We start from the raw sequence: 22635 nt of genomic DNA on the forward strand, positions 1-22635 counted from the left end.
GATTTTTTCCTGATAGCAGGGTCTTTCATAATTTTAATACTGCCTTTCATACTGAACCTAGAATCTTCTCTGACCATTCAAAAATCAACTTCTTCTTCGATTTGCTCAAAAATATTTCTAGGGAGACAATGGGATATAACTAAACCCTAAACTCAAATCTCCCATGTAAAGGCACAGTAGTTAAAGATAATCAAGCTCATCTTAGATGACCTTCTATCCACATATACCACTTCCCAAATCCCTTTTGATATTCAATGGGCTTCCAGAAAAGCAATGATTAGAGGCTTTTTATTAGTAAAGCTACTTACTACAAGAAATTATACAGTGCTAAATAAACCTCACTCAAAAATAAATTCTCTGAACTGGAAGCTAATTTTCAGTCTACATACAATCAAGAAACTGAAAAATAATTAATACTTCTTCAGAAAAAAATATATTTACTTCAAGCTAATTGATTATCTTTTCACAAAGTACAAGCATTAGCAAGTTATGCAGAGTGGTCCCAGATGCCTTCCAAATTATTGGCTAGGATGACTAATCAAAGAACTCCTTCTATAATAACCAAGTTAGAATATCAAGGCAAAACATACTCTTCCAACCATGATATTGTTTTCCTATTTAAAGATTTATATTCTCAAATGTACAGTGACACTCCCCATATCTAGTAGACCAGGAGGTAAAAAAATTATTAGATCAAATTAATTTTTTAAAACATTCTCAAGCTCAGTAAGACTCCTTATCCTGTCCCATCACTCAACAAGAGATCATTATAACTATAAACAGCCTTAAACTTAACAAGGCTCCAGGGCCTGATGGTTTCACGGCAGAATTCTACAAAACTTTTAGCTTGCAAGTCTCTAAAATCTTACTCAGTCTTTTTAACTATATTAAGGATAATAAAACTACAGACTCACATTTAAACACTTCTAAAACTATATTTAATCTGAAAGGATATGCTGACCCTAAAAACCCATGGAGCTACAGCCCCATATGGTTAACTTTGATATAAAAATTCTGGCTACAGTTATGGCCAGTAGATAAACCATTTATCCCCTATCTCATGTTGCCCAACCAATCTGGATTCATTCAACATGGACAGACCTGTGATAATATGCTCACTCTTGATGCCTTGATGACGCTTTCTGGCTAAAGTAAAAATCCAATATTTGTCCTTGCAGTTGATGCTTCTAGAGCTTTCGACAGGTTACATTTAAATTTCCTACTGTCTGCTATGCCCCAAATTTGGAATACCTCCAGTTTTATCCAACTTGAAATTCTATACTCCAATGCTCATACCTTATTACAGATTAATAGGATGAGCTCCTCCAGGGCTGATATAAAAAAATGAAACTAGACAAGCCTGCCCAATGTCTCCCTATTTATTTAACTCTTACATTGAACCACTGCTTTTATTTGTATCACAGAAAACCTTCCACTGCATTCCTATCCTTCATACCACCAAGATTACCATGTCTGCATTTACTGATGACTTAAACATATATTTTGCTCTATCCTCATCAGATCTCAAGAAAATCCTGTCATCTGTTGATTCTTTCTTTAATTTGCCAATTATAAGCTTAACCCTGAGAAATCCTCAATCTTTCCAGTCAATCCTGCACACCAGTTAAGCATTTTTCCTTTCTCAATGGAAATTAAACCACTCCTTGAAATACTTTAAGAACATATTTCCATCATATTTCCATCAAGATATTAATGTTTTATTAAAACAATATTGTGAAACTCTGGTCCACTATACAATATCTTCAGATGGAATAAACTTCAGCTTCCCTTCTATCAAAAGTGACCATTATCAGAGTGAACCAAGACCATTATATGCCTTCAGTGCCTCTAACCTTGTAGTCTACAATATTTTTTTAAAACACTTAACTCTTCTTTATCAAAATTCAGCTGGTTACCAAAGTCAGAATTGCATACAAACAAAATAGTATATCCTAAAGAGAAAGGAGGTCTTGGACTGTCTGACTTCAAACTCTACTATGACCTAATTAACAGTAGTAGATTAATCACAATTTCGGAATATAACACAAGCAGTAAGACATGGGCTCTGACCTCGGTGAAACTATTTCTATAACTATATTAAAACCTATAATATTAACCTTAGAGCTATTACATTTCTTAATGAGCAAAATTTGGGAAATATTAAACTGCATACCTCTATAAAGAGCAAAATGATCACTATGCAAAACCTCTTCAACTCACTCAAGCTAACCCTTGCCTTCAACAGTTTACAACCACTCCATCTTAACCCACACCTTAAACTTGATAATAGAATGCTCAATCTAAATGATTACTCCCTCTTAAAGGAAAAGGTTATACTGGATAACTATCAGTATAGGAAGCAGTCACTTAATGAGATGAGGCTGGAGTTAACCCCCCCAAAAAAGTTGCACCATTATCTTAAGACAACTTAGAGAGCTTTGTGCTAAATTTTGGGTTGACCTTGATCCTGCTTATGATGAAATAAATACATGCAATACATTATGGTCCTTTCCATTAATGAAAAAGAAAATTATTTCAAATACATATAAGCTTTTCACTGCTATTGGATATTAAAATGAAACACTCTTCTCTAACTACTGGACTAAGCTTTAACCCATCAAGCTTCCCAACTCAAATTACTCACTCCATTCAAGCAACTTCAAAATATATTCCCTTTAAAAAGCTGTATTACACCAATCTAATGATGTTGAACAATGTGTACCTCACCCCAGCCAAGATTAATAAATCTGACCCATCCTCTTCCCCATTCTGCCAGTACTGCCATAACCAAAAAGCTGACATCTTTCAAATTTTCTGGAGTTGCAAATGTGCCTGTAATTTATGGTATTCGCTTAGGGTTCAACTACAAAGAATGGGATATGAGAAGGCCACCCTTTCTTGGGAATTTACTATACTGCACATTATGCCTTTAAGCTTAACAAAATTACAAAATCATATTTTAATCACTGTATTTGCTCTAATTAAACTCTATAGCACCCTACATTGGAAAGACAGAACTGTAATGACATGGAAAGGGTTCACACAAATGGCTGTAAAAAAATTATTAGCCCACAAATATCTGATGTACTGTCAGAAATGCCGCCTGCAATTTACTGAATATTGGGACACCTTGTTCAATATATTTTCATAATAATAGTTCCTAATTTCTGTCAAGACCTTGGGCTTTAGTTTTTTTTTTTCTTGCTATGCCATGTTGAAAGCCCTTTACTGTACCTGCTTCTTTCCTGTCTGGGCTAACAAGTTTATCAGATTCTTCTCCTTTCAATTTTTCTTCATTTTTTTCATACAAAGTTAAATGTGCTTAACAATATGGGCAATTAGCATTCTTGCACATAGTTTATTTCTACTTAACTGCTATAATATTTTTGTAATAATCATATATTGTTTAATATTTCACCCTCATGAATGCTTGAATGCTATGGTTATGTAATTTCCAATGTATTTGTTAAAATTGTCAAAGATTTTTGGAAAAAAACACATTGCTATAATAAACGTAGATAGCCAAACAGTGTCTGTATTAGCATGCATTAAGACATCAGTGCATTCTGTAGAGTTCTCACACCCCCCTCCCCAACATCTTAGCACAATAATTCTGGATGAAGTGAAAACAAAATAAAAACAAGACAAAGGCATAACATTAACAGTGTGCTTATACATTGCATGACCCCACATTTAAGAAACAAAAAAATACCAGGCAAACATTTGAACACTGCAACATTCTCACAGCCCCTAACCACTCAACATAATAACTATGGACAAAACAAAAAATTATTGTAGAACAAAGTCACAGCATCAGGGTTAGTTATAAACATTTCTGGTATACACAATACTAGCATAACAGGGTTTGCATTAGTATACATTAAAACATGTATACATTCTACAGCATTCCCACAGCCGCTAACCCCCCTCCGAACATTAGACATTTTAAGCAATCTACTTACGAATTAATAAAAATAGTAGAATATCTTTGCAGTAGCATGCATTGTGTGAACCCACATTTTTGAGTAAGAATAAACCTAAAATAGCAGGCAAACATCTGTTTGTGCATTAGCATGCATTAAGACATCAATCAGTACATTATGTAAAATGCTCACAGCCCCTACCCCCCACCAGTGTCTCAGGACAATTCTGGATGAAGTAGAAAAATAAAAACAAGACAAAAGCGTAACATTAACAAACTGCTTATACATTGCGTGACCTCCATTTAAGAAACAAACAAAAAATACCAGGCAAATATTTGAGCAATGTGCACCATTCTCACAGCCCTTATCCATGTCCCCAACCTCTCTTCTCAACATGATAAATATAGACAAGGCAAAAAGAATTATCATAGAACAAAGTTGCAGCATCAGGGATAGTTACAGACATTACTGGGTATACACAGTACTATCGTAACAGGGTTTGCATTAGTATACATAAAACACCTATGTATTCTGCAACATTCTCACAAACTCTCAACACAATAATTCTGGGCAAAGCAAAGTTATAGAACAAAGGCGTTGCATCAGGGATAGTTGTGAGCATCACCAGTATACACAATAAAATATTAGCATAACAGAATTCGTATTGGTATACATTAAAACATCTGTACATTTTGTAGCATTTTCACAGTTACTATCCCCCCACTACCAGTCTTTCAGCAGCATTATAGACAAAACAAAAGTAAATTAATGAACATTCTTGTTCAAGACTGACTAAAAAGACTACATCATATCTGGACATTCATTATTAGACAATTCTCCCTTTCTCAGTCTTTTAGCAAAAGAATTCTGCACAAAAGTAAAATGTAACTGTTACAACCACAGCCACCCTCACCCTCCCTATCCTCCTAGCACAAGAACTATGCACAAAACAGTAATGCAGTCATCTCCCTAGGTTACCCCCACCCCCTCCACCAAAAAAAAAAAATGATAAAAATAAAACCAGAAACTTAGCTTTTATGCAGCTGACAGAAGGCTGCTACTAGTCCTCTGCTCCCTCTTTACAATTGTAGACTGATCTGCTGCTTGCTTCCCCTCCACACAGACCAGACCGGTTCAGTCCTTTTGAATTTCCCTTAAAAGGATGGTTTGTCAGATCTTTTAGAAATAGCCCTTACAAGGGCAGTTGAAAATACCTTGGCTTGTCCATTGACTACAATCACTCCTGGAAAGCTTGAATTCTGCTGTCTGTCGTCCTTTCTCCATCCTCACACCAGTAATCCACAGCCTTGATCTATCTGCTGCCGATTCAATGCAAAGCACTCTTCTCTTGAAAAACAAGAAGAGAAGTAAGGATTGAGGCACGTCTTTTCAAAGGCAGTTGACACAGAAAGTACTTTATAAGGGTCGGTCAGGTCCATGCTACATCACTTTCCTGTAGAAAAAAAAGGGCGCTTTCTTCCCTGGTTGTTGTAGCTAATCAGGTCCCTTGCTTCACTGAAGTGGACCTGAGTGAGTGGAGCTGCCACACACAGAAAAAAAACAGAAAAAATTTTGCGATCACGCAGTGACGCCACAAAGCCGTGCAGATATCTGAGGTGCAGAGGAACAAAAAGAGGAAACTGAGAAACCTGCGGCTGCTGTGTGCTGGCCCTTGTTCTTGTTCACGGAAAGATAATCAGACATTCATTATTACTTTTTCCTCTTCTATTACAATTGGAAACCCTCTAACAATCAGCATTATTACTCTCCACTTTCTTTTGTCCCTAATAGTCTACTAAATGTCTACCTTGAAATTCTTCTTTTGTAAAATTCACGTTTCTGTCCAAAAGTGTCCCATGCAAAAATACTGGTAGCACCCCATGCTTCTTAATGTAATTCAGCAGTCTACATTTTGTTTGTACCTGTAAAGCCATTTACATTCCATGACAATGTGGGCAGAGTTTTTTTCATTCTGAGGAAGGAGGGGTATTAACCCTTCCGAAAGCACTTAATACATTTGTTCTTCTGTATTTGGTACTGCGTGTTGGAGGCTCAGTTTTCTGCTGTTTGTGTTTTACTGGTTGGTCGTGTCTTTGGTGATTTGTAATGTGGGCAGAGTATCAGTGTGTGACTGTTCTCGTTGACCGATGTATGAAAATGGTGTAAATCTGAAGTGAAATTTAATATAACTGCAAACACAATGTTGCTGTACATAGGCTGGAAATATTGGAAACATTTTCCTTTAAGACATGTTTTATGTGAGCTGGAAAGGATTCCCACAGAAATTGTTAACAATAATTCTGTCAAATGGATGTATAAAAAGAAAGGCTTTCCTGTTAGTCATTGAGGTTGATCTCTCAATGCTGATGGAGTTTGTACCAGGAAAAGTGTCTCTTGGGTGTGTGCTGCAGCAAAGATGTTGCAGCATAAATAAGGAAGCCTTAAATTTTTTTTTGCAAGGACTCCAAAAGAGGAAAATATCTTGCACTGTTGTGTAACCTGAAAAGAGAGACATATTATGATGTGTTATGTTTTATGTTGCTGTTTTTTTTTTTTGGGGGGGGGGCTTTAATAAATTAAGTTTTTTATATTTGTGAAGAATCTGCTCCAGATTTTGTTTAATAAAACTAAGTTGTTTTATGAATTGGTGGCCTTGCTGCAACTTTTTTATGTGATTATATAATATATATATATATATATATATATATATATATATATATATATATATATATATATATATATATATGTGTGTGTGTGTGCGCACGTGTAGACATGTATTGGTATATATATATATATATATATATATATAAGATAATCAGTGCTGCATAACATCAGAGCACTAAATGCAGCTGATAATTAGAAAAAAATGTACCAAAATTCATCGAGTATATGTTTTTATAAATTGTATGTGGAAAAGGTTACCTATCAAACATTTATAAAACAATTAGCAATCAATTTCCAGCTGATAGTGATAAAAAAAATAATACTTCTGTCCACAAAGCAAACATCTCTATAATTGCAATGGAAGCTTTTCACATGGAAATGTATTCTTAGGTCCTATATAACACCACATAAAATGGAATGTATGTTTAAACAAAATATAGGCTGCTGGAGATGTAAAGAAAGTTTAAGAGCAGACTGGCAGCATACGTTCTATGATTATTTACTTAAGCCATTTTGGGACAAAATTCATTATTTCTTAGAAATTGTTTTTAATGATAATTTTCACTTGTCTAAATCTTTGATTTTATTTAATGCGCTCATACCCCAGTGTGTTCCTGGAATAAATTTTCCATTATTATGGACATGAGCAACTGCACGCAAAACCATAACTACAAATTGGAAAAGTGGGACTTCACTCTCATTCAAGGAATGCAGAGCCATTGTATTGAATGTATTGAGAATGGAAATGAGAACCATCAGGAACAGAACAGAAAAAGAAGTTACTATAATTCATGGTTAAAGACAGTAGAAACACTGGAGAGAGATGACATGAACACTACATGTAATTGTCTGAATGCCAAAATGTAAATCATATGTATAAACCTAGACACCCTTGTATATAGTTTGATTGGGTGTTTTTATGGTTATTAATTTTATACTGTTAACTTGTTTTAACTATGTGTCATATTACACAGTCATTGAAAATATATTCACTTTAAATAATTCAATAAAAATATTTAAGCAAAAAAAAAAAATCAGAATTCAAAATGCAAACAATGAAGCATGCATGCCCCAAAACATATACTTGGGGCATCAAATTTAAACACACTGTTTTTTGCTGGGGAGAGCAAACCCCCCTGTCCCTGTGATATGCCCTACTGCTGGTATAGACCAAGTCTTAGCAGAGGCCTTGATGTGATTTGAACTCATGACCCATGGTTTGCAAGACCAGTGGTCTAAACCCTGGGCTATAAGGCCTCATGAAAATTGTGAAGGATGCGCTGAATAATGAACTCAGGATCTTATACATGTAAAACATGTGCTGTGCCACCCAGCTACATCCTGTCACTATGTATGGGAGATAATGCTATTTGTCAGCTCAGCTTTTATTGAAATTTAGAAATGGCTGTTTTATATATCAGAGTCCCCATTTTGTCAAAACATGTCCTTTGTAAATGATAGGATCATGGAAAAGTGTGGGTAAAGAAGTTTCTGTTTTCCCCTACTTTTGTGTGATTAAAGGTGCACAATTATGGGTAGTTAGTATATTTGGAGATGCAGAGATATGGCAGGCCTCTTATTTTTTTTACGAGTTCAGTGGTGTGGGAATATCGTACTACTGTTTCACTGGAATTGATGCAGATGAAACTTGTCTTTGATTAGCTGTACAGGCATTTGTGTATAATACACACACACATGTGCTTGTGTATGGGGGGCTTGCTTAATATAGTATATACTTTTACAGTATTTCTCTTGTTTACAGTGTTTACTGTAACTGTTTGTTGTTTGGATGTAAATCTCACTGCTTGCCATTTCTCACCCAGAATACGTTAGCTGGGTACCTGTCAGTGTTGGCTGATGTCAACATGTATCACTGCAGCACTGTCATGATGCACCTGATACATCCTGCAAATGCTGGTTGTCCAGCAGAATAAAATGTACTTTAAAGTTGAGGAATCCTTTATCTAATGGATTGCTGATCAAATTCATTTTCCTTTGTTTCCATTTGTATGTTAGCTAGAGTACTTTGCAACTGTAATTTACACTTTTTTTCCTCATAGATAGATACACCCAGCAGAGTTGCTGCTTTTTTGCTTTTGTATTAGTGTTTTTATTAGTGTTGGCTACCAGGATAGGAAACTAATTTAGAAGAAAGGGGAAATTCACAGAATCTTTACCAAATCCTCATAAAAATTCTAAATTAGAGATGTTTTCCAATGGTCCCAGTTCACAGCTGATTTCTGTATTGTCACGGGAAGATTAATATATGGTTTGGCTTAAGGTGCTGTAGAACCTGGCATATGGATCCACTTAGCATGATCCTGTTTATAAGATGCACTGTTACAGCAAGTACCTTTCATAAGTTCTTTATGAAAGCATGGATTTTAACAGTAGTTTTTTCAGATCTTAGCCACTCATTTCCCTCTGATCCTGGTTCCCTGAGGCAGACTAACATTTCAGTTTGCCCAGTTTGTCTGTGTTTTCATACTGTTTGTAGTTTCTGGGAAGCATTGTTCTGCTTCTTGTTGCCCGTTATGAGGCTTGTAGCATTAAAACTAGAGATGGTAGATATCCAGCACCATTATATTGTAAGTTATGTTGGCTAGAAATATTGTATATAAGTGCCTATGAAGCAAAAAAAAAATGCTAGAGAATGTTGCCTTCTGTGAGCAATGGTCCTAGTTGGAAGTATATTGTTATGGCAAGTTCTTACTAGAAGTGATTTGAAAGCTGATTGATCTTTTAGATAGTTCTTTCTAACTATAGTATGACAGTCTGGATTGGATTTGTGTATTTTGAAATAGTTTTAATATTAGAATGCAAATTACTGGAGTCTGGCAAATCCTCATAAAAATTCTAAATTAGAGATGTTTTCCACTTGTAGAACTCTGGTTGTGCCTGGAAGAAGTCTCTCTTGGTCATTAAAAATCTGTTTTTATGTGTATGGGAAACTCATTTGGTTCCTAGGTAAATGCTAACTCTCAAATGCAGTCTTTGGTGCTTAGTGCATAAGGAATGCTGTACAGTTACATTGTTGTAAACTAATTCTAAAGCAAAGTTAATGAATGTTGATGACATCATGATACATGACAACACGTATTAAAGTGCAAAGAAGGGTTGAGAATTATGCTGAGATGGAGACTGCCAGAGACACAAATCTACCATAGCAGAAGTAGGAAATGAAAAATCTCTGGTAGCAGGCAAGTAGAAGAAAACCTTAGAGCTTCAAACAAAATCCAGAAACCACTTTTTGCAGCATATATTATTGCAGGTTTTATGTGGTACTCCATTAATGGCAGCTGTATTAAACACTTCATCAGAGTTGTAGAACAATTTTATGCAAATTGTTGAAGACCAGTATACTGGTTTTAGTTTTGGAAACTGTGATCCTCCAGCCCTAGTTCGGAATGCATTTCCTAAACTTACAAACATAGCCTCTTTCCTTCTCTCACTCTCAGTTATTGTACAGAGGTGGCATCCTACTGTAGCCTTTTGTTATTGTGATGCTTTTTGTCAAGAGCTGTGTTGACTGTTCTTTTACCCATTTCCTGGTTCTTTCCTCTTACCCATTTCCTTTTTGTCCCATGTTCCTGGCCTATTTCACCTTCCACACTTTGTTCCACTGTTTTCATTGTTTCAAATGCTGTACCTTTTGCCATTTGAGTCTTATGTTTTCCTTAAATGGTTTCCTTTCTGCATGTCTTTTGTGTGCTACCTAACTCTTCCTACTTTTTTAATTTATACTCCAAGAAGTACTTACCATATCTTGCTTCCTTTCTCATGCACCTAACTATCCCATTGTGTTTGCTGTTTGCTACCACTCTCTACATTCTCAGTTTCTTTGCCTCACTTCACCCATTTTCTTATTTGCTGCCATTTCCTCACTGTGACACTCTGGTTTAGTTCATTTTGCACTGATTTTTCTTTTACATTTCATTGTTTAATTTTGCTGCATTTCTTCTGTCAACTTTACAGTCTCTTCATTTTATATAAATACATGTGTGTATGTATGTATATGTGTGATGTGTGTGTGTATATATATATATATATATATATATAGATATATATATATATATATATATATATATATATATATATATATATATATATATATATATATATATATATATATATATATATATTTTTTCCCCCTCACATGGCATCCACGTTACCCTTTCAAATTTCTGTGTGTCCTTATCTGGAACTTACTTCATAACTGTCATGGTCAATGCATACTTTTATTTTGTTTTCACACTTTGCTTAGCTTTATCAGCTTTTCCTGATTATTCCATCCTTTGTATTTCTAAAACTTTCCTGTGTTCACTTTCACTTCCTGACTGTTCCTCCCTGTTTTATTTTCACAGTCACTGTATTCATCAGATATTAGACAGTATCTGTCACGTTCACAACTGTGGTATAGTTCACAGGGACCTGAAGGTTAGTATTTCTTTGCAGATCATCAGCTCTTACCATTCCAGTTCAAGCATCCTGTAAGGTGGCAGGACTGATTCTGCATTTGTACTCTGCTGTTCCTCCTTTCCCTCCTCCTTTGCACATCCCATTTAAGACAGTTATGCCTCCCCCCATCCCTGCATGGCCTTTTCTATCATGCTGAGAACAGTAGTGGTATAGCACATAACAGCCAAATGAAAGGTCAGAGGTCACAAGTCTAGGCTTTGCATTTGATGTGTATGTTTGAAAACATTTGTTGGGATACGGTTCAGGGGGGATGACTGAAATAAGAACTTGTTGATAACAGGTACTAGTACATTGTAAATAAGGGTACTTAAAAGAATGCAGACATAGACTCAGGTTACAACTTTAACATCACGTTTTATCAAGCTACAGAGCTTTTTGCCTGATAATGTTGACCCAAGCATCTTGTAGCACTTGTGTATCTAAAAGATCTTTCTTTTATTGTTTGTTTAATAGTGTAATCAGGCATATCACCACTAAAATGAATGTGTCTGCACCTAGAAAGTCATGATTTCTAAAGTTACTTCCCTGAAGATCCGAATTCTTTGATGAATGACTCCATTGGTAGTCTTGTGTCCTGCTTTTCTCATTGTTTTTATTTTCTTCTGGTTTATGCTGCATATTTTTCCTGGTACCATACCTTGTGGAATGGCCAGGATGCCCATCTCCATTCTGCTGTCATGGCTCCAAGATTTGCTCCCTTTCAGTGTTCTGCCCTTATGAGAGTCACCATAAACCCTCCCCCCAGTCCTTTGCCCTTCTGAGGCAATTTTTATTTATTTATTTTTTTTATATACTGTGGAGAGCACTCAGTATGGAGATACATATATATATATATATATATATATATATATATATATATATATATATATATATACTGGTATTGCGTTTCTGCAGAAGTTCTTTGCACTGAGCTACCTCTGGGTTATTTCTGAGTACCTTCCACCATCAGGATATCCCCAGTGTTCCAGTGTTTCAGAGTTCTCTGAAGCACTAATCTCACAATTATAGTGATGTTTGTAGTCATACCATAACCCTGCATTGCATGTTCTTGGGCATTTGTGGAGCTCACAATTTCTGTTCTTTCTTCGAATGTGTTTTACCTAAACAATATCCTGCCATTGACTGGGCTGATATCGAGGATATCACTAAGCCAATGTGATGTACATTTTCTTTGTAGTTTCTTGATATTTGAATTCTGAAACACCCCATTCTACTCCTGCATACATTGGTGCTGTGCATTCCTCTTCCCTTAGGATGTATTAATTTTTTCCCTCAAGACTCTTCAAAATCCTCCTGTTTGATGTGTTTTGTGTGCACACTTGCTGCCATCTATATCTTGAGTCTAGCTGCCAGCTAGGTAGTAAGATGCATGACAGAAACAAAACACTGTGCACAAGAGGAAGGACTGTGCATTTGCACTGGCTGACTTTGACACAGTTTATGAAGGCTAATTCAACACTATTCATCATACTGATCACTGCTGCAGTAGCCTTAGCTATATATGGGTTATATCCTGTCAAGGATATAATAGCTGGCCAGCTTCCAAGGCTTCAGGGAACTTTCTACACACTTAAATTGTCAGGCAGCTTGAGGTAAGCTGATCAAAATACAAGTTTGGGTGCAAAGCCCTTCAGAGCTTTACTGCAGCTGAAGAATACACTCCTCTGCAGCTTTTGAGGATTGACTGTGTGTGCTTTCCTTTGTTGAAAAATTAAGCTTCCCTTGTGGGGGGGGGACTTCCATTTTCCTAATTTTGTTGATGTTTTATTACTTTCCTCTTCAGGAATGTTATTTTAAATCTAGGTGTGTTGTGTTTTAATGGACTGTAACATACTTTTAAACAGAGCACTCATTTTCTGTCATTTCAAAAGTGGTGTAAAGTTACTAAAAACATTTTTTCTGTGGAGAAATTGTATTTATTTTATTTTTGTGAGACTAGAGTAGTGTTTAAAGTGCTTTTTGCTTTGTTCTCTCTCTACAAAGTAACTTTTATGGACTGGTAGTGTTTACATGCAATTGCTGCTTCTCCTTGCTGGGAAAGAGGCACCATTTTCGGCTTGACCATGTAACAGACTGCCAGTCCCATGGTTGGTCCTTTTTCTAGCCACAAAAAGAAAGAAAGAACCAAACAGCCTTTGTCACCACAGCAGGCTAGCAATTTGCCCAACCTGTAGATGGATGACTCTGCTAAGGCTATTTGCTGTACCTCAGACCACTCATCTTTTACCCCAGATCACTCTGGCGTAGCATCTTCAGCCACTGTGAACCAGGAGTTAGCCACATCCTCTGCAGTTGTATGGGTCCCTAGTGGCCAAAGGAGAGCCACTCTTGTCAATCTGGGGAAAGGGAACAGGGAAAGTTTCCCTGGTGTTCAAATGCTTTGCCCTTCCAAGGGAAAGCTGCTGCTGCCATTAGTAATATGGTTGGTGCCATCCTTCCTGAAAACTAAGCATGTATCTATTGCTCCTCAATCTTCTTTGGATAGGAGTAATTTACTGGTTTGTCTTAGGGTTTAATTCAGGCTATTGATCTTTCTTGTAAAGTAGTTTCTGGTAAAAGAAAAAGGGATTCCCGTTTTCCTGAAGAGATTCAAGATTCTGAATCCGAACAGGAAGACGCAGTGGCAGATATATTTTTTCTTCAGATTTCTGATTCTGACTCAGATGAGAGCTCAGTTTCTGATTCTTTCTGTGGGGATTTCTCTTTCTCTGAGACTATTGCTAGTATTTTCAGTGGGAGAACACTGAGGTTTCTCAGTCCCTCAGTAAATACTGTGAATTGTTGCAGAAGGATTTTCCAGAACCTACAACCATTCTTCCTGTTCTGTATGCTTCAGAGAATTTGTATTACTGGCTGCAATTTTTGTGATAGTCAGCCAGCTGCTCCTAAAAAGGTGGATAGAATGTATGAAGTTCCTCAGTCTTTAAATTTTATGCACTATTCCCAAACCTGACCCAGCAGATATAGCTTTAGTTGATCCCACTGCTGATAAGCACTTTATTAATTCTAGTCCTACCCGTTCTGATAAGGATGGAAAAATTTCAGGCTCACACGTTAAAGTTGGTCTGACAAATTGTGAAAGTATGAGAAATATTTTATCTGCAGTTTCTTCTTGAGAGGAACAATCTGCTTTGAATAACTTAGTTTCTTCTGTTGCACAAGTTAGTTCTCATTGTTTACAATGTGTGTATGACTGTGTTGATACTTTTCCCAGGTCTGTGGCCACTGGTACTGAGTTGGGGAGGCTTGCTTGGCTACATTCTCAGAACCTCCCAGATGTTAGAAATGAGATTTTAAATTCTCCCTCGGACAGAAGTTTAGATGTTGCAGAAGTGATCAAAAAGTGTGATGAAAGGGCAAGCTGGTTCATGGACTCATCAGCCCTCCTTTTCCAAATTTTCCTAGGGATTTTCTATCTCCTTGTCCAACTTTTGTCAAAAAACTGAATGAACAGTCTCAGCAAAATAGAGGTAAACAGATGTTTAAGAAGAAATGGCGAGGGGGTTCCAAAAAGAACTCCCAAACTTCCCAAAACCAAGGACAGTCCTACAAGTCTGAATCACTATTCATGAAACCTTGTGAACCCCTCCTACCTGTCCCCCTTTTTCTTCCAGAAAGTCTAAATCTCCATTTTTTTAAGCAACAGACAGTTTCAGTCAAATGGGTTCTGAAAAAAATCATCAAGGTTACAGATGGCAGTAGGAGGAAGATCCTCCTTTTAAGGGAGGCCATTACTCATACTCCAGATCAGAGTTACTATTTCTACCAGTTCTTCATCACATGCTGTCCCAAGGAGTGATTGAAACAGTTCTTCCTTCCTAGGTGGGGAAGCATTTTTATTCAAGGATGTTCCTAGTGCCAGATAAAGAAAATTATTGGAGATCAGTTCTGAATCTTTTTTTCCTAAACCTGTTTGTGATAGTGCCCAAATTCAAAATGATGTTACTTCACAATCTCTTTCAAGTTTCCTGGCAACGCTAGACTTAAACAATGCTTATCACATCCCTGTTCATCCACCCTTTAGATGTTTCTTAAGGTTTTCTGTGTCTAGATCACATTATCAGTATTCACAAAGTGTCTAGCTTCAGTTATAGCTTATTGCAAGCTACAGGTTAGCCACATTTTACCATATTTAGATGACTTCATTATCTTTGCAGAGTCTTTTTCAAAATGTCAAGAATCTCTGTCTTGGCTAAGACATCTCTTATACAAGCTGAGATTCTAAGAGAACATTCAAAAGTGTTTTTGACTCCTTCACACTGGACTGTGTTCCAGGAATGTCAACTAGACACCTCACCTCAAAGTTCTTTTGTTTCCAGAGGAAAAAAATAGATCTTTATCTAGATCTATTTCTAAGGTTTTCCAGTCAGACATCAGTCTCTGCAAGGGAATATTTCAGGATTTTGGGTCTCATGGCACCCCTGCCAAGATTCCACATGGGAAAGTTACAGTGGTATCTGAAATCTCTGGTCCCAGTATGGACACCCTTTGTCTTTTCAAATCCCAGTATTGGGATTTGTCAGAAGAGAAATCTTTTGGTGCAGAGACAGCAGATATCCCCTTCTCCCTCCCTTCAACAAAGCAATCCGTCACTATAGATGCTTCAAACTTTGCTTGGGGAGCAGTTTCAGGAGGGATATAGCTTCACAGCACAATATTGCTCTACAGGCAGCCTGCATTCCATCAGAACAAAATTGTGCATCAGACAAGCTGAGCAGGACCAGGGCAGATCCTCACGAACGGAAACTAGATCAGGGGGTCTACCAAGATTTGATCCATCTTTTGGGAGATCCTCAAGTGGATCTCTTTGCCTCCTCTTAGAACAGTCAACTGGCAAGATTCTGTTCCAGAACTCCATGCAAGAAGGCCTGGAGAACAGATGCCTTTTGTTTTCCTTGGAGTAGAATGTTCTTGTATACTTTTCCACCTTTTCCACTAATACCCAGGGTACATGTGAAAATTCAGAAGGAATCCACCAAGATCATTGTGGTGACTCCCTTCTGGCCCAGGCAGACATGATTCTCCATCTTTTGGACATGGCAGGGGCATTTACCACAAGGTTCCTCAAAAACTGATTCTACTTGCACAAGAACAGGGGGGTTTGATGCATCCCAACATTGATCAACTTCAGTGACTGCCTGGATAATAGGGTCTTAATTCCTTTTAAGTATCTGTTTTATGAGGACATGCATCCAGTACTAATAGAGGTGAGAAAGCCTGCTACTAGAAAATCAGACATTAACAAATGGAAAAGGTTTTCTAGTTGGTGCTAGCAGCATAACCAACACCCATTCAGGGCTAGTTGTTCTCTGGTTCTGCGGTATCCTATGGCCTTTGTTGTTCCTCTATCAGGGTTCATTTACCGGTCATTTCAGCATGTCTGCCCCTGGGTCCTCCTCTTTCATTGCAGTCTTATGTCCAAATGTTCTTAAAGAGTTTTGCATGAGGCCTCCTAGAAAACCAGTGGCCCCTCCTTGGGATCTTAATTTTGTGTTAGAGAAAAGCAACACTAGTTCCATTTGAGCCAGTTAATCTGTCTTACTTGAGGCTCTTAACATGGACTACAGATGTTCATGTTTCACTGTTGCAGTCATCACCTGTGAGTTATCCCTGCTGTGGTAGCCCTCGGCCAGCCCGAATATGAGAGTCAATGTTTTTATGCATCTGCTGCTGTCACCTGTAGTCTGATCATCAGGTCATCAGTGCTGTAAAGCAAGGCAGCCGATGCCATTATATCAGTCTTTCTTTCCTTGGAGCCCATAGCAGAAGCAGTTTGCAAGTATGCCAGTCGGTCGCTACCAGAGTTTGAATTTCAGCTGAAAACCTCTAAAGCCAAGTACCCCATTGGGGATCCTTTTTTCTTGCACTTAACTGATGTCCGAAAAAGTTAACAGTTGTCTCGCCTGTGAAAAGCAGATCCCACACAGAGACTTCCATTCATACTGCGTCACTTGTTTAGGCCCAGACCACGACGTCCCCCCGTTGCCGTTTTTTTGCCCTCTTTAACGTGAGAACCATTCGCTCTTATTGTAGACAGCTATTTTCGTCTTCCGTCTTCACATTCTGAAATGGCGTCAGTCAGCCAACAATCCATGGACATTCTGAAAAAACCCAGAGATAAAGATAGAGACAGACCACACAAGGCTAAGCCTTCCGACGACTCTACCGCTAAGCAGGTCGTCGGTTCTACAAAATTCAGTGAGGCGCTTTCGCAGCCCCTAATGCCTGATTCGATATCTACGCAGGCCTCTACCGAGACCCTTTCGGAGTCCGGTATGCCACAGAAATGTTTGTCTTCTGAGCCTTTAGCTGTCTCTGCCTTGGTTGGGTCCATAGCCATGGCGCAGGCACTGGCTTCTGAGAAGGCCTCTTGCACTACTCAGTGTAGACAAAAAACGTCTTATCATCCGACTACCATTTCTCTCAGATACTCTTAGGCCTAGAAGCCAGGCCACTCCTAGAAAATCTGCCTCTAGCCACCATCTTGCTCCTGCTCTGTCATCCCAAGCACAAGTGCTTAAAATGGCAGAGGATCTCATCTCCCTTATCAGGGGGGTAGTCAGGCCACAACTTCTAAAAGTAAAAGACACCCTTCTCCAGAAATTATGACAGAACAGGATTCTGAGGAATATGACTATTTAGATTTGAAGAGGAACAATCATCTCTGACTGCTTATAAGGATTCAGATGCAGAGGAATCCATTCCTTCTGCGTCCCCACCAGAAGACCTTTCCTTTGGGGAAACCCTTCACACCCTAAGGGAACATTTCCAATGGGAATCTCAGGATTTCCCCCAGTTTAAGAAAAGACGTAGAGAGTTTCTGGACTTGCTCCAGCACAGACCCCTGGCCATCCCCCCGTATTTTAGAAGTGGTGGATGATTTTTCCATGAATTCAGCTTTAGCCCCTGACACCCTCCCACCTGCTCCCAGTAAACCTGACTGGTATTACAGAGTACCGGAGTCTCACAAATACCTGTACAGAAATCCTGCTGCAGACCCAGAGGTCATTACACAGGGACCTAAAGGAGCTAAGACTAGTTCTGTCAAGAATCTTATTCCTTCTGATAAAGATTCCAAAGCTCTGGACAGATGGGGTAAAAAAGTATACAACCTTGGCTATCGGAGCACTCAACTGTCAGTTCCATATGTTAAAGTATCAACAACACACTTTGGATCTATTAAAACAAAATATTTCAACCTTTTTTGACTGTGCCAATTTGAAAGAGTTAGCAGATTTGCTGCACTCTACTTGTCAAGTGGCCAAACACTCATTACACTGTGGATATGACGCCCTAGAAGCCTCAAGCAGGGCATCAGTGTCAAGATCTGTCATTAGGAGACATGCATGATTGAAGGAACAACCTCTTCCAGATCATGTCTAAACTAATTGATACACCCCTGGATAAGGACCGCTTATTTGGAGTAAAAGTAGAAGAGGTGTTGAAAAAGATGGAAGACAAAGCAAAATCTGTGCAAACAGTAAAATATTTCTTTCAGGTTCAACCTCCCAGGTTCAGCAGGAACTTTTCTCTAAAAACTGGTCCTTCCCTGCACCTAGCAGACAGGGCTAAGGTAAGCCTCGCAGGGACAGACCACCCAGGCCCCTATCCCAGGGGGCAGCAGAGAACCAAACAGTGGACCACTTCGGCTCCAAAGGCAGGGAGATCTAAGCCACCCTTCTATGGCAAAAACTCTCAATGACCCCTCTCCCATTCTCTGCCCTCCTTTCACTCACCAAAAGCAACAGGAAGGCTCTCCCTCTGCAAAGAAAATTGGATTTCTATAACAAAGGGCCAATGGGTCTTAAAGATCATTTTTAGGGATACAAATTCTCTTTCAATGAACTCCCAATTCCAAGAGGGTACCCGGACTTGCCTTCAAATCAGTGGGCAGAGGCATTGAAACAGGTCCAAACTCTCATATCCCAAGGGGCAGTAGAACCTGTCCCCTCAAATAAAACGGGCAAATGCTTTTATTCCAGACTATTCCTTGTTCCCAGAAAAGAGGGCACTTGGCACCCCATCCTGGATCTATCCATTCTGAACTCCTCCCTGGTGGTCCCCAAATTCAAAATGCTAACTTTGCAGCAACTGCTGCCTATGCTGACAAAAATGCCTGGCTAGTGACCCTAGACCTAAAAGATGCCTACCTCCACATCCCCATAAGGGAATCCTGCAGGAAATTCCTGTGCTTTAGAGCAGGCTCACAACACTTTCAGTTCTCTGTGCTACCCTTTGGCTTATCTACTGCACCCAGAGTATTCTCCAAATGCTTAGCCCTGGCCATAGCATTTTGTAGACAGAGAAATTTACAGATTTACCCTTATCTTGGATGACTGCCTCATTCAGGCAGAGTGCAAAGAAAAGCTGCTCCCAGGACCTTCTCTTGGTCAAAACCCCCCTAACTTCCCTAGGGTTCACCTTCAATGAGAAGAAATCAAAGCAAACACCCTCCAGGAAGATCATTTTCTTGGGAGCACTGCTGGACACAGCATCCCAAATGGCCTTCCTCTCCCTAGAAAAGCAGAGCTTCCTGCCTGTCTGCTTTAACCAGCTGGCTTCCAGAAGTCACCTCACTGCAAGGAAGTTCCTGCAAGCCTTGGGGCACATGGCATCTTGCATCCTTCTAATTCCTCTGGCCAGGCTTCACATGAGGAAACTTCAGTGGTATGTAAAGAACCTTTGGTGTCAGCACTCTCAGCCTCTAGAGACCTCTCTCCCTCTGATCCCCTGTATAAGGGCCGAATTTCTCTGGTGGACAGGAGCTTGTGTCAAGAATAAGGGTCTTCCCTTCATCCTCTGCCCTACCAGCCAGACCATCGTCACCTATGCCTCGGACATTGCTTGGGGCGCTCACCTAGCAGGCAGGTGCACCCAAGGTCTTTGGGATGCCCAGCACCTTCCCTTACACATCAATGAGAAGGAAATGATGGCAGTACAAAAGGCTCTGACATCTTTCAAACCCCATCTCAGGCTAGGGGTTCTCCTTATCAAAACAGACAACACCACATTAATGTGGTATATCAACAAACAGGGAGGGACCCAATCTTACCCTCTGTGCAGGCTAGCCATGAACCTCTGGCTGACAGCCTCCTCCATGGGATTACACCTAATTGCCCAGTACCTACCAGGGGTCAACAACACTCTGGCAGACCACCTAAGCTGAAACTTACTGGACTCCCACGAATGGCAGCTCCACAGAAAAATCTTTTTGCAAGTCATTCAAGAGTGGGGAACTCCGGAGGTGGATTTCTTTGCTTCGCACCTCAACCACCAGCTGAAAAAATTCTGTACCAGGGAGTATCACGACCTAGAGTGAAGGCAAATGCCTTGACCTTCCCCTGGAATCCCTGTTTGTGTATGCATTCCCTCCTCTGCCTCTTATTCCCAAGGTACTGATTAAGATAAGGGAGGAAGAGACCAAAGGCCATCCTCATTGCTCCAGATTGACACAGACAGCATTGGTACCCCTTACTGAGCAGCATGACATTACAGCCTCCCAGGCAGCTTCCCTGATCTGAGACCTCTTGACCCAGGCTGGATGGGGGTGCTGCACCCTGATTTGCAGACTCTCAAACTGTCAGCATGGCTAATACTTTAAAAGCAAACAAGGGGTCCCTGTTAAGCAAACAGGTCCTAGACATTGTCACAGAGGCCAGAAGGCCCAGCACCAGAAAATCTTACGCAGGGGAATGGAAACTATTCTGCTCCTGGAGTCAGTCCAGAGGGGGCAGTACCTCATAACTTTCCATCCGTCTTATCCTGGACTACCTAGCCAAGTTACTCAATAGTGGCCTCTCCTTCTCTTCTCTTCTATTAAAATCCATGCCTCAGCCATTTCAGCTCATTTCATTTCAGACCTGCCCCTCTTCTCACATCCTTTGATTAAACAATTCCTCATAGAGGCTTCTAATATCAGAGTTGTCAGAAGGCCACCCACGCCAGACTGGGACCTGAATTATGATTTAGAAAAACTAACCTTACCACCATTCAAACCTGCTGCTTCAGAAGAATTGAGATACCTCTCCTGGAAGACTTTTCCTACTAGCTATCACCTCAGCCAGAAGGGTTTCAGAACTTCAGGCACTCATGGCCGTTGAGCCCTTCATCATTTTTCATGCAGACAGGGTCTCCCTGAGGACTAACCCCTCCTTTATGCCCAAGGTGGTATCTGATGTGACCGTCAAAGGCCAGATATCTACCCACGTTCTTTCCTAACTTTCAAAACAAGGGGGAAAGAATTCTGCACTTACTAGACTTGCACAGACAACTCGGATACAACCTGGACCATACTAAACCCTTCAGAAAAACAGATCAGCTTCTGGTCAGCTTTGCCCCAGGGGCAGAGGGGAAGCTCATTTCCAAGCAAGCCATTTCCAAATGGATATCACACTGTATCCATTTCTGCTACAGACTACATGGGAAACCACCCCTTAAGTCTATTCGTACCCATCCTGCTAGGGCAGCCTCCACTTCCACAGCATTCCTCAGAGGAGTTCCCACCAGGGACATCTTGGAAGCTGCCAACTGGACCTCTGTCCGTACCTTTACAAAGCATTACCACCTACCTATTTTCTGTAAGGCTAGGGCAGGGTTTGCCTCTGCACTTCTGCAGTGCTTGCTGACCCATGCCTAGGGCTGTAACTAATCCTTCCACCCCTCTCCCCAGCTTTGGGAATCCTCCCACAGGTGATGACTGCAACAGTGAAACATGAAGAACATAGTGCAGTTGTGTGCACTTACCATAAATGTAGATGTTCGGGTGTATTCACTGTTGCAGTCCTGGTTTCCCTCCCTTCTTCCCCCTTATATCCTCTTTCTCTAGGGGACATAAGCTTCCCACAGTGGCTTTTAGCCACCAAGACCACTTTACCATATTTCCTTGTGCTTCTGACAGGTTAGGGCAAGAAAAACTAATGTAATGGCATCAGCTGCCTTCTTTATAGCACTGATAACCTGACGTCCGACTACAGGCAAGAGCAACCGATGCAGAAAAACATTGACTGTGGTGTTCGGGCTGGCCGAGGGCTACCACAGCAGGGATAAATCTACAGGTGATGACTGCAACAGTGAATACACTAAAATCATCTACATTTATGGTAAGTGTATACAACTGTACTTTTTACTGATTGCTCTGACCTCTGCAAGAAGGGTATTTGAGTTGCAAGCTGTAATGGTGAGTCAACCCTATCTGCTTTTCTATAGGGATAGGGTTTCTTTGAGACATAATCCTTTTTCACCTAAAGTAGCATCAGAGTTCACTTGAAGTCAAACTATCCCCAGCTCCCTATTTTCTTTCTTGAACCTAAAATGAGGGAGAAGGGATACTCCATACCTTGGATATCCACAGATAGCAGAAAAGTTCTGAAGAGCTTTGTATCCAAACTTGTTTTTTAATCATTTCAGTTTGAGCTGCCTAACAGTTTGGGCATGTGCACTAAAGGTGCTCTGAAGCTTTGGAAGCTGGCTGGCTGTTATGTCCTTGGCAGGATATAGCCATTATAGCTAAGGCTAATAATGTCCTTGTCAAGATATAGCCTTTATAGCTAAGGCTACTGCAGTAGTGATC

The 22635-nt window shown here is 39.6% G+C and overlaps 1 protein-coding gene across 12 annotated transcripts in view; it reads left to right on the forward strand.

The window, feature by feature from the left end:
• The window catches only part of CAMK2B (calcium/calmodulin dependent protein kinase II beta), a 3372251-nt gene that overhangs the window by 1080657 nt on the left and 2268959 nt on the right, over positions 1 to 22635 (forward strand). The window contains exon 6 of one of the 12 annotated variants that reach the window (XM_044084245.1): positions 10952 to 11024. The exons of the other annotated variants lie outside the window; for them this stretch is intronic. Within the exon in view, the coding sequence (XP_043940180.1) occupies positions 10952 to 11024 (73 nt within the window). The remainder of the gene's footprint in view (positions 1 to 10951; positions 11025 to 22635) is intronic. 12 annotated transcript variants of the gene reach the window in all.

Source organism: Protopterus annectens, chromosome 9.part0 (genome assembly GCF_019279795.1).
Source record: "Protopterus annectens isolate FY-2018-M chromosome 9.part0, PAN1.0, whole genome shotgun sequence".
Classification (NCBI taxonomy): domain Eukaryota; kingdom Metazoa; phylum Chordata; order Ceratodontiformes; family Protopteridae; genus Protopterus; species Protopterus annectens.